This window comes from Stegodyphus dumicola, chromosome 7, assembly GCF_044657685.1.
Source record: "Stegodyphus dumicola isolate Sdum_Otavi_A_Nest chromosome 7, ASM4465768v1".
Classification (NCBI taxonomy): Eukaryota; Metazoa; Arthropoda; class Arachnida; order Araneae; family Eresidae; genus Stegodyphus; species Stegodyphus dumicola.
This window is the reverse complement of record NC_140774.1, coordinates 195,680,291-195,693,470: the sequence shown is the minus strand read 5'-3', so window position 1 is coordinate 195,693,470 and position 13,180 is coordinate 195,680,291. Positions and strand designations below refer to the sequence as shown.

Here is a 13,180-nt window from a genome sequence, read left to right as displayed (position 1 = left end):
GGCTGCATGCAACCTTCTGCTAGCTGGCAAACGTATTCCTTGTTCTTTTTAGAACAATTTGAGCGAAATGCTACATTCCTGCAAAAATTTTACCGAAATTTCTTCCACAGCTGGTAAATTTCTCAAGCTCCTATTTTAAAATTAAATTTAAAGGAAAAAATATCACGATTTGTTTATAAAAAAACCGTTTGGAACTTGGAACCCATCAGAAAGAACGCATACGAAAATGGCGACGTTCTTTCACTAAAGGCATTGTTATGAGCATGGTTGCCAGAATTCGGCACATTCTAAAAATTTGGCGACTAAGTGGTTGCGTTAATACGTAAGTTAATGGAGTTAATGGAGGGGAAAGGGAAAAAAAACTTTTGGAATCGATGTGATTTCCACTCTTATAAAAATTTTCAATATAGTTTTTATTTAAAAAATATTAAAATAGAACTAAATACATTTAAAAAAATAGATAAGTTCAATTTAAATTAAAAAAATTTCTTATCAGGGGTACGTACACGATAATGAAGAGCATTTATTTCAAGAATTAAAAATTTTATAATTAACAGCATAAATTTAATCTTTTAATTCTCTCTCTCTCTCTCTTTTTTTTTTTTTTTTTTTTTTTTTAAGATTTAAATTCATTTTGTGTGTTAGAGATTGAGATCCATCGAATAAATAAATGGACTGTAAAATTATCACAATGTTTATTCATATGTAAAATAGGGCATAATGATCAGAGCCACAAGCTCTTGTTAGCACTGATGCTACTACAAAATACATGCCATCCAACCGGTATAGTGGTTAGCATCACTGACTGCCGTGCTGAAGGTTCCGGGTTCGAATCCCCGAAAAGGCATGGATGTTTGTAAATGTATAGTGTTGGTGGCGACACTCTAAATATGTGGGAGCCGAAAGTCCTCTCCTGTGGTTTGGTGGAAGGGGAGAGGGGTGGGATCCTCGAACCTGTCACCCCCCGGATGCTACCCATCAAAATTGGGGTTGGAACTGAGCTAAATCACTCTGTCACCTGAATGGTGCTCAAGACGTCAGACAAGTGAGCATAAACAACAGCAAAATGCATGGCATGGGGGGGGGAGTAGAGGGCAAAACAGTTCTTCTCACGGTCTACAGGGTAAGGTTCTTCAATACTTTAAAGGGTTCTGAGCATTCTCTTCTCAAATTCTAAAAGTTAAAGGCTCATTTGAAAAATCTTAGCGAGCCAGTCACATTTAATATTTTAAGTATAAACATATATAATACACAAATTCTAAAAATGTGTTGTGTAGTATGTTTACAAAAAAGCATAATTATGAACACTGCACAAAAAAAAGGGGGTACTTCTATATCTTCGTTCTACTGGGCGGATTGATGAAATTCAGATTGCGTGTTTTACGTCTCGAAAGCGCGACTTTGTACATGCATTGGATTTATATATATCTTTGTTCTAATATATGCATTTTGGCACAACATTGGACTTTTTCTGTAATGACATGCCGTTTTTTATATTCAATTCTACGACTCAAACGATGCCTAAATATTAAACTTTGTAAAATTTGGTGCGAAATTTATGGAGAAATTCAAAAAATTATCTTGCGTATTTTTTTCGGTTTGTGCCAAGAATAATTTACTTAGTGAACTTCCTAATTTATGGCAACCTATTTTCTTTTCCCTTTTTTCATTGTGCATGACAGGAAAAAAAGTAACTCCGTTCCTACTTTCAAATTATTTTTAACAAAGTGTGTAAACCACATTAGATGCTATCATGGCTTTCAACAACTATGCTAACTCGCTCAAGTTGTATAAAACTCAGTAGAATTTGAGTTGTAGTATTGAAATATGGAAAAAAATTGGCATGCCATTTCAGAAAATGTCCGATTTTATGTCAAAATACCTACATTTGAAAAACGCTATACCTAAATCTAATGCATATCCAACCCCAATTTTGATGGGCAACATCTGGAGGGGGGACAGGTTCGAGGATCTCCCACCCATCTCCTCTTCCACGCTTTCGAAAATGACATGAAAAACACAATTTGAATTTCGTTAATTGGCCCTGTAGAATGGAAGCTATAGAACTGTCCCCCCCTTTTTTGCGGAGTGTACTCTTTATATTCATATTAAAGAAATCAATAGGATGCAAATTAAATACACTAACATATTTTAATGTGAAATTTGACACTGCATGTCTTTTGCGAATTTATTTGTGATACGTATGATGTTATGGCTATTTCATGCAGTCATTTAGAATGTTCATTTGTTTTCCTGAATTTGAATTTTAATTTTAACAAGTTCACAGCTGAAAAACCATATTTGCAAAGTTAAGCAGTAGTGTAGCTAGGGGGAGTAAGGTTGCACACCTGTTACCAGGTGCGTATCCTGAAGGCACCAAATTGATGTTACAAAATGTTTCCCTTTCTTGGTAAACTGTATGGGGCGTAAAATCTTCAGCTTTCTCCAGCTGTAAAGTATAGCATTGTTCATCTACATTCAAACAGAGTAATATTAATTTCCTTTTCAGTTTTGCTTGAATGGCAACAGCTGTAAAATGTTATTATTTTGGTAGAATAAACTTGTTTGGTTGTGTTTAAATTTTAGAGAGATTATTTAGGTAGAAATGAGTTGAGTGAACAAAATGGTGTACATTTACTTTCGTATTTAACACCAGGAGCTGAAAACCCTAGCTATGGCTCTAAAGGTAAATTGATCAAAAGCAAGAGTTTAATCTTTGAAAAGTTTCTTTTAAGTGTGGATAATTTTTTTCATCTACAAGTAGCCAAAAATCTATATGTGATATTCTTATTTATAATTATAGATCAGACTTAAGATCACTTCTTTCCATTTCTAAATTAGAAGAGTTTTTATTTAACGTATTTCACGGCTATTAGTGTTAGAAAGGTAAAAATATATTTCAGGGTTCCCCCTTGTCGAAAATTGGCGATTGGCCAGCAATCATCACTGCACGTGGCGAGACAGACTCAATGGCGATGACTAGTAAGCTGTAACATATACAGACAGCTATTTCATGCAATCTGAGGCCTTCAGAATGGCAATGAATAACAATAAGCCCGGTGAGATTCAAGATATCTTATTACCTATTTGATAAGGTTAATATTACTATGTATTTTTCAAGATACAGGAAGCACAAATGAAGATATCTTATTAGCTATTTGATAAGGTTAATATTACCATGTAATTTTATTGAAATGTATGGTTTTTTAAAGTAAATAATATTGTGATAAGTTACTAGTAGTTTATCCATGAATATTTTTAATTTGTTATGCTAACTGCATCGTTTGATAATTAAAAATGCTTGCATAATTTCCTTTTCTTGATTTATGCATGATAAAATTAATAAAATAAAGAAGGAAAAGTATGCAAGTAAATACAATATTAGTATGCTTTTCTCAAAATCAAACCAAACCTGGTACATGTATGAAAATGGTAATTTTTGTATGCACTATCATTACGTTTTACATGTTAATTTTTCTCTCCGATTTAATTTAGCTTGTATGCATTCTCCAGTTTTGACAAAGCATTGTTTCTCAATTGAGACTGTTATATTTAGTATTTCATGGATGAATTAAAGGTCTCTTGTCCTTATCTTAAATTATCTAAGCACTTTTTTTTAAGAGCCAGTGGTCTTACTCTTTTATCTCCCTTCTCTGTCATCTTTTCAGATGGATCCTAAGGTCCAGACTTCATTAATTATGTAATCTATCTTCATTGATTTAATTTCACTGTCAGAAGATATGTTGTACTCTGTACGATATCTGCACCTAGATTTTTAGGTTCATAGTTCAGGCTGAATCCCATTATGACTTGAATTGTATTTGATTGAACTGATGGAGACGTCATCATCTGCCTTTGTATCTAACATGTGACCATGCATTTTATGATGAAAAATCTTAGTTTAGATATGTTCTATCACCCTTTACAGTTTGTTCCATTAATTTTTAACATGCTGTATATAGTAAATAGGCTCACAGCAACCTCAGATTGATATAGATTTTGAGTGAAATTCTATTGATTTTGGTGCAATGTGATAAAGGTTCTATTTTTAGCCCAAAGGACTATTAATTTCATTTTGCATTGGTTCACTTTTCGAAATTGCTGCCACTAAATATTAGAGCCCTGAAGAATATGCATAAATGTATGTATATTTCTCGCATTGCGATAAAAAAACGGTACCTAGTGTCATCTAATTTTGAATAACATAAACCTCCTGTGAATATGGGCATCTGGAAGCCCGAATTTGAAATTTAGAATTTGTTTTCTTATTGATTTTATATTTTGTAAAACGTTAATGAATTTTTGATTAACAAATTCAATGATTTCAAAGCGAGCAATGGCAACGCTGCAAAGTAAAAAAAAACCTTCAGTGCGCAAGACTGCGTATTAGAAACTTTAAGATACACTCATTTTAAAATTATTTTGCAATATTGCTGTTGCACTGAATTTTGTGGTTTAAGTGCGAAGAACATGATATTTAATAAGTAAAGACAACACATAAAATGTTCTTCGGCATAATGTAAAATCTGAAAGCATTCAGATTTTTATATATTATTTTATTTCTTTTCTTTTAAAGAAAAGAGACTTATGTCATATCACTACTCTCAAAATAGGCAGAATTTTATACAAAAACCTATGATAATCTAAATTTTCATTTTTACCCATTTTTTAATTCGTATTTAATAGTTTCTTTTCCAATTATACTTTATGATTATTAATTAAGTGTAAAAAATTAGACATATTTATTTATTTTTGGTGCATTAATAAAATATTTATTTCTAAGACTGTTCTTTCTTGGACAGCAACTAAGTCACAAATTATACATTAATGCGAGTCATAATGTTTAATATTTTGGGAAATACTGAACTAAACTTTGAAAGGGGTTATTAAAATACATGAAATAAAAAAAAATAATAACTTTCTTAAATGCAAGCTAAAACTATTTCCTAAGTAAATTTATTTCAGTTGTAAAAAAGAAATCTAGTGTTTCTAAGCTAATGTGGCACAACAGCCCTAGTGGGCCATAGCCTGCATCATTATATGCCCTGAGCAAGTGGTCAGCTTACCACAGGATTCCCGGTGTTTAGTTCCCAAGCAAACTTGGTACTCATATCATCGACCCACTCAAGGAAAGAAAGGCTGAGTCAACCTTGCCCAGGCTGGGGATCGAACCCTGGACCTGTGGTGCAGCTGCGTGACGTCACGAAAAAAATCTAGTGTTTCAAACTTTATTTTCTAAAAAAAAATATTTAAATACATTAGCATAAATGGTTAAGTAGAATAAGATTTAAATTTAATTTACAAATATATTTTATTGCAGACTGTTGTATTTACATCTTTATCCATCAGCAACAAGTTTTGAAACATTTATAAATAATGCTGAAAAATATTCTGATTAAACCAAATTACTGAAAATAAAAGCAGAGCTCCAAACTTAAGTGCTATGATAAAAACCTGAAACAATCAATGCCTACTACATGATAATGATGGAATTTTTTTTATACATAAAGCTATGTTTTAGATATTTGAAAAATATATTTAAAACATCCATTTAAATATTATTATTACATCAGTTCTTGATCTTTAACACTTAAAAAATGATTAAGTACTTTTTTTAAAGTTATTTCCCAACAGTTATTTTTAGCAAAAATATAACTTTTGAAATACTTCTGAAAACTTTTATGACTTTTTATTGAAAACTTTCTGTTTTTAAAATCTTATTTTGTAGCAGTATTCATCACATTAAAATTTTATCTAATCATTAATTTAAATCTTTCAGTTTCTAAAAAATTCTCTAGCAACTTCAGGTTTGTTTGAGATGATCCCATTTTATTTCATTAAAATATTAGAAAAAAGAAAAAAATAACAAATTAACTGAAAAGCAAATAAAAGTGTAAGATGAACTCTGTGGAACAACATATAAAAGTCTGACTATATGAAAAAACAATATAAAACAGTAAAAACAAAACTTTAATCAGAAAGATACATTTCTTATCAAACATTTTATTTATAAGCAAGAGCTGCTTACAAAACAATTACAAACAACAATTACCAAGTTATGCAGCTGGCCTCTATACAATTAAGCAATACTTTATATAATAATTTACATTCACTTATCATACAAGAAAGAGATCTTGTTTAAGTTCTACACATTTCTGTTAAGATTTTATATATTAGGCCAATATTCTGCACCAAATAATAATTTATTTAGCACCAATAACAACACTGGAATGCATATAATTCAAATATTCATCCAAAAGCTTTTGCATTCTCAGAATAATTCAAATTTTTTTTTTTTTTTTTTTTTTTTTACAACCCTGGTAAAAATAAAATTAAAAGACAATTCTCACTAAAACTCTTACACACCTTACAGAAAAAATAAAAATAATTTACTTTCTCTATTACATGCTATATAAATTTTAAATTTCCTTAACTTGCACTAATTTATGTACACAATTTTCACTCTACAGTGCAACAACAAATAAAAAGACACCACAAAAAGTCTAAATGCAATAAAAATGAAATTAATGATACATGTAAACAAGTACACATAACTTAAAAAGAAGATACTTGCTTAAATTGTGTTATAAGTGATTGTACTAGCAACTTAGCCATTTCTCTCAGAGAATAAAAACTATAAAAATAATAGCTTTAATAGAGCTGTCTTCAAAATATTGATCTAAATAAAATATCATAGCATAATTTCATCATAACTAATTTTATACAATGTAGTATTCTCTCACATTGGTGCTATATTATAAATATAATTAATTTAAATGCTCTCTAAAAATTTCCCTGAACCCTTGTTCACAATGGGGAAGAGAAAGATCGAGACTAAAAAATATATACAGCTAACTCACACACACAATAAAAAAAATATAAAAAAAAAGGAAAAAAGAAAAAGAAATGCAAAAATTTCTTTAAATGCTTTTTTAAAATGAGAATATGGGAAGCTGCTAGACATGAAAACACAGAACTGGACTTCACCGTCTTTAAAATAGATGATTATTTTCAATTAACGTCTTATTTTCTCACTCAGAAAGTCACGTAAAATCATCGACATGTATCGTTATACCGACTTCAGACTTTTTGGCATGTCTGGGCAATTCTCGATCACTTCCACCCAGCATCCACTCGCTACACCTGGATGGACTTTTGTAATCTTGGCGCCTAAAATAGTAATAATAAAAATGGTTCTATTTAATTATATTTTTTACAATTTTAAAATTAAGTTATAGCACAATGTCTGAACCAAAATGATGGTACGTTTGTAAAGCCTAAAATTAGCAATATAATACAAGATCATAAATCCACACTGCTTGCCATTACAAGTTTTACGGATTTCAGATCACAAAGAAAAAAAATTTTGAACTACGGATCACTGGAATTATTAATCAGGGTTCTGTGAATGATTCTTCAAGTTAAAATTTTACTTGCTATTTAATTGCATTATGAACAGTTTCACTGCTATGGTTGCTATCTCACATCCATTTGTTTCGGAAGAACAACTGTTTGGAGCAATTTTTGTGCTATGTCATAATGGCCAATCACCACAGTTCACTTTGGAGTTAACATGTAAAGGGTAAACTGGTTCCCCATTACAAACAAGTTGATAGCTGATTGGTTAAAAACGAACAACTTATAATTTTTTTCGAAAGGAAGGAAAAAAATCACACATCTTTCTTTCAATAGTAAACCAGACAGAAAAATTGTGTTAAACAGTTGTTCGTATGAAACAAATGCATCTGTTATATGGGCCTAAGGGTCCATGAAGGAAAAACTTATTTTAGAATAGTATTAACTCATGGAACCATAAGATGACATTTCCCTGAAATTTTGAAACTGCTTTGAAGGACTACAGTTTACAACACTTTTGATTATGTGTGAGGCATATATGCCTAGAATTAGCAGAAAATATTATTAAATATTTTTTTTATTCTTTGCAACACATTTGTGAGTGTGGGGACTCGCATACAATAAAAAACAAATACTAAAATTGGCTGAGTTTCATATCACTGGATTTCAGTATTTGTTTTACTGCAGAACAGATACAGATACATTGCACATCTACACAAACATTACTTACTAGATACTGCAAAGAACCAGCAATGTATATATTTTACTTTTCACAAAATAAGTTGTAATTAGAACTTTTTTAAAAATTTGAAAAGCAAATTCTGTATATAAACTTGGGATTCTAATAATTAAAAAAAAAAAAAAAAACCCAGTGAAAATAGTTTGTTGTTTTGTATTAAGCAAAAACACTGTTAAGTTAATGTCTAGAGGTCCAGAAGTGCACATCAGTCCACAAACTCACAAAGTGTAAGAACTGCTGATTAAGACTAAAAAAGCTACAACAAATTAAAAAAAGGCACATAAAAGCAATTTCTTTTCGATATTTTTAGAAAAAAATACACTTATTATTATAATTTTACATTAAGTGAAAATTAATGTTAAAAAATTCATAAAAATAATATTCTATATTTTATAAACATTTATTCTACAATACCTAGTTTTAAAATTTAACTCTTATTAAAAATTTGAAACAATTAGCAGCATGAAAATTTGCACATCTATAATTTTACATATAAAAAAGTCAATAAATATGACTCACTTAATTCTTTTATTTTCAGCAGCTATTCTTAAAATTTCTTGTCCTTCAACATCTTCTGGCGTCATAAAATCATCTAGGTCATTTGGATCGCTTAGCCGATCCTAATAAATAAATAAATAAATAAATAAAACAAATTACAAACTTCTTCAACAATTAATCAACTTTTCTTAACTTAAATTATTAGCAGTTTACTAATATGTATTTGTACAATACACAGATTTCAAACCATTTTGAATTTTATAGTATTGGGTCAGTCCATAAGTTCGTGTACATTGAGAGTATGCATGGAATTCACTATGATGCATTTACTAAAATAATACAATTTTGAACCTGTTGAAACTTGTCACTGTTTGATTAACATATTATTCAGTTCATCACCAACTTTCGTAAATATCGAACACATTTTAGTACCCATAGAAAATGAATATAGATAATCAGTACAAACATGCTGTGCTACATTTTTTATTTTCGTGTGGGGAATCTGCCAGGTTTGCAGCAATAAAAATTAAAAGTATACATGGTGAACATACTATTAGTGTAAGGACTGCCCAGATTTGGTTTAAAAAATTTAAAGTTGGGAAAAAGCAGCACTGATGATAAACCTCATTTAGGTCGTTTTGAACTGTTAGAACCAAATCAAACGATTAATTCAGAAGTTTATAGTGAACAACTTTGCCGTCTAAACTCAGAACTGATCAAAAAACACCTACGAATGGTGAATATCAAGATAGTGTTGTTTCATCATGAGAACACTAGACCGCATATGCTCGAACAACGCTTCAAATTATTAGTGAATTTAATTGGGAGCTTTTGCCACATCCTGCTTACTCCCCAGATATTGCCCCAAGTGATTTTCACTTATTTCGCGCGTTGCAAAATTTTTTACTTGGAAAAAAATTAAATTCTAAACAGGATGTACACAATGAATTTTCAAGTTTTTTTGCATGAAAACCAGAGCCTTTCTACAGCAATGGCTTAAAAATGCTGCCTGTAAGATGGCAAGACATTGTAGATAATGAAAGAAAATATGTAATTGATTAAAATGTTAAATTGTGATTTTTTATATTATTTAAAAAGTTACCAAAAAAATTCGCACGAATTTATTGACTGACCCAATATAAATGAAAAAATGCAATTTCTAGACATTTTCATCACTCCACATCTGTCTTATGATAAAGTGATATATTTTATTTTGGTGTTGAGTAAAGACAATAATATGAACTACTGTTGCCTTTTATTGAAAAAATAAGAAAATTTTTTATACCAATAATAAACTAAGATTGAAAAGAATATCCAAAATATATTATGCAAAACAGTTCAAAATTTAAAATTATGGAAATATTAGAAGATTATTAAATATTATAAATAATTAATAGAAATATTGTCAAATATTAAAAACAAAGATATTTCTGCAATGATGTAGTATGATCTACTGGGAGGGGGAAGTTACTAATGAAAAAAACTGTAAGCAACTCTGTTAGTAAACCTAGTAATCAGTTTAAGATATTAGAACATTCCCCAGAAATGGCTAATAATGCTCCCCTGCAGCCAGCCAAAATTACTCAGCAAAAATTCAGTTACTGATCCCAGTTCATATCAAGCCTCGCTCTTATTGGTTCTTCCCTTTGGAACAACTTCCAATCATGGCAAGATCCTGAATTCTTAAAATTGAGTTATTTATTTCTTAGATGGTGACATTGAAACACTATTTTTAAACATGAAAATAAATACAAATAGTTAAAAATACATACACGAAAATAATTTCATTTATTAATTTAATAATCTATTAAATTTTTAATTCCATTAAAACATATTAAACAATTCCATTTTACAAAACAAGAACAGAAATAGCTCTGAAATGGTCAGTTTCTATGAATTGTTTAGCCATATACATTAAGAATATCCTGTAGTATGACAAAAAATAATCATCGTTTTTTTTACAGATCTCAACTATGCTTCTGCGAGATAACGTGGAAGTATTTGCAGAACAGTACGCAAATCAAATTTCAGTAGTTTCATAATTCAATAATAATGCTTCATAAAATAAAAAAAATTAATAACTTTTATATTCAAACATATAATAAAATGGTGGGAAAAAGAAACTATTAGAACAACCAATTTTAAAGGAGCCTTCTAAAAAATAAAATTGGTAGATCTCATACTACATCATTACTAGTATTTCTTTAACCAATACTGAATAATTGTTATTGGAATATAACAGATAAAAAATGAAAATTCAGAATATTAAAAATTAAAAACATATATTGCAAAATCAGTTAAATTGCAATTTACTTCTCTTCTATTAATTAATAATTTAATTCTATTCCTTATATATATATTTTTTCAGAACATGTAACACAAGAATTTTAAAAACAAAATATTTTGTGATTATAAAAAATAAAAGCAGTTTTAAGAAAGCAGATTGCAAGTTCTTACCTTTACACCTATCGTATCACCATCTTTTATAAAATATGGTGAATGTCTTAGGTTTGATTTTCCAGTTCCCCATCTCTTCTTTTTATTTCCTTTCTTCTGTGAAAGAAATATCATATTATTTTTTTGAGTGATGAGTTTAGGGAAGAAAAAACAGACTGATTACAAATTAATTTTAATTTTGCTTCTTTTAAATGAAAAGAAATAATACAGTACAAAGTCCGTAATCCGGACTCGTCGGGACTTAAACGATTCCAGATTATAGATCACCAATTTAAATCTGGTAACATGGCATGCGGAAATTATACAATGAAAAATATGAAACCATAATTTATGAAATAAAGAGCAATTATGATTTAAGGGTATCAAACTTTACACACAAACACACAAATAATATTTATTTGTTTACTTTATTAAACATTTCTTTCAATGTAAGTTCTTTAAATTGCTTCTTTTTTTGCGCTAATACTTTCTCCTTAATTCCATAAACAGACATAATTTCTTGTTCAGTTACAAAGTTCCACTGTTCAAGTCCTGTAATTGCCGTGTTGAGAATACCAACTAACGTGTCAATTGAAATTTTTTTGTTTTCAATAATCTCTCTGTCACTTTCTTCACTATCAGAAGCGATATTTTCTGGATCTAGAACCATACTACAGATTTTGTCGTCCGTTAATTGATTGATGATTGGGGCATTGTCGTCGCAATGAAAAACTTCTGTTATAGCATTTTCATTTACTACCGCTTCTCCACATATCTTTACAAAATCCAATAACTGGAAAGTTTCACCTCTAGTTCTGCAATGTCTGAAAACCTTCAAATTTGCGGCTATCATCTTCATCGTCCTCACCATGAAATATGGTATCTCGCCATAAATTATGCCAAGCATTTTTTAACGTATCTGGAGACACATCCTCCCATGATCTTGCAGTGCTCCACACAGCAGATTTTATGCTAAAAAATTTCAAAAAGTCTTGAACAGTCTTGCCATTGTTCAAGAAATTTAACATAGATTTTAAAAATGCTGCTTTATATTTGCAATTCAGCGCGTGCACTATTCCCACATCCATAGGCTGAATGATAGACGTACAATTTGGAGGTAAGAATAATACGAATACATTATTTTTCACTAAAACTTTAAGTGAAGTATGAGCTGAACAGCTGCCAACAATCAGGACTATTTTTGAGTCATCAGGTAAACCAACCGAATTCAAATGTCACCGAGCCTCGGGTATAAAATGATTTTCAAACCAATCATTCATCAACCCTTGTGTCATCCTTGATCTTTTACTTGTGAGATATATAACGGTGTAAATTGTTACTCCTTTAAATGCTCGAGGTCGTGCATGTTTTCCGATTACGCACTTGTGCATTCCTGCAGCATTTGCACATGCTAAAATTGTTAGTCTCACTTTGGAATCTTTGACACCAGTTGGAGCCTTTTCTGTAGAGGTTGCCAAGGTATTTCGCAGTACATATTGCCAGAAAAGACCAGTTTCATCAGCATTGTAAATTTGTTCTGGAGATAATTGTTCACTACTAATGAGTTCAATGAATTCATCTGCAAATTATTCAGCAGCCTCAGTAACAGCTGAAGTTTCTCAGCTGAAATTTTTAATTGTCTTATACCATGGCGATTTTTAAATTTGGTTAACCAACCAGTCAAATATGTGTGTTACCGTGAAAGATCGAAATTGGTAAATGTCGACTTTCACCAGAGAATGTCAACATTCACCAAATATGTCGGTGAAAGATCGAATATTGCATTACATTCTTGTACATTCGGACCCTCACCGGTATATGTCGACAATCACAGATATGCTCTGGTGTAGGTCGAAAAGAGAGGAGTCGACAATTCAAACTGCCATAATAGTTTAAGTTGTTGCAATAAATAAGATTTGAATCACATAATTTAGTAAGTTTTTTATTACTATTATTTTATTTTCTCATTTAGAACATACTGTATAATTCAGTAAATTTTTAACTTCTATTATTTTCCTTTCTTATTTTGAATGTACTGTGTGCTTTAAGTTCTTTTTTTAAGTCTTTTAAAGTTTTTTAAGTGCATTTTTTTGCAACTGAATTATGGAGAAGAAATATAATATTCTTATATGTTCAACATTCACCATTAGT

The 13,180-nt window shown here is 30.2% G+C and overlaps 2 protein-coding genes across 11 annotated transcripts in view; one reads left to right on the top strand and one right to left on the bottom strand.

The window, feature by feature from the left end:
- The window catches only part of LOC118185367 (uncharacterized), a 295,900-nt gene that overhangs the window by 225,718 nt on the left and 57,002 nt on the right, over positions 1 to 13,180 (top strand). For 3 of the 10 annotated variants that reach the window (XR_015042300.1, XR_015042301.1, XR_015042299.1), the window contains exon 2: positions 2,904 to 3,059. The exons of the other annotated variants lie outside the window; for them this stretch is intronic. The gene's annotated coding sequence lies outside the window, so the exon portion shown is untranslated. The remainder of the gene's footprint in view (positions 1 to 2,903; positions 3,060 to 13,180) is intronic. 10 annotated transcript variants of the gene reach the window in all.
- Positions 5,952 to 13,180, bottom strand: part of LOC118185366 (ubiquitin carboxyl-terminal hydrolase 40-like) — a 114,412-nt gene continuing 107,183 nt past the window's right edge. Inside the window, exons 29-31 of the mRNA XM_035355206.2 lie at positions 11,051 to 11,146; positions 8,615 to 8,715; positions 5,952 to 7,170 (exon numbers count right to left, since the gene is read on the bottom strand). Coding sequence (XP_035211097.1) covers positions 7,044 to 7,170; positions 8,615 to 8,715; positions 11,051 to 11,146 — 324 coding nt within the window. The 3' untranslated portion in view covers positions 5,952 to 7,043. The remainder of the gene's footprint in view (positions 7,171 to 8,614; positions 8,716 to 11,050; positions 11,147 to 13,180) is intronic.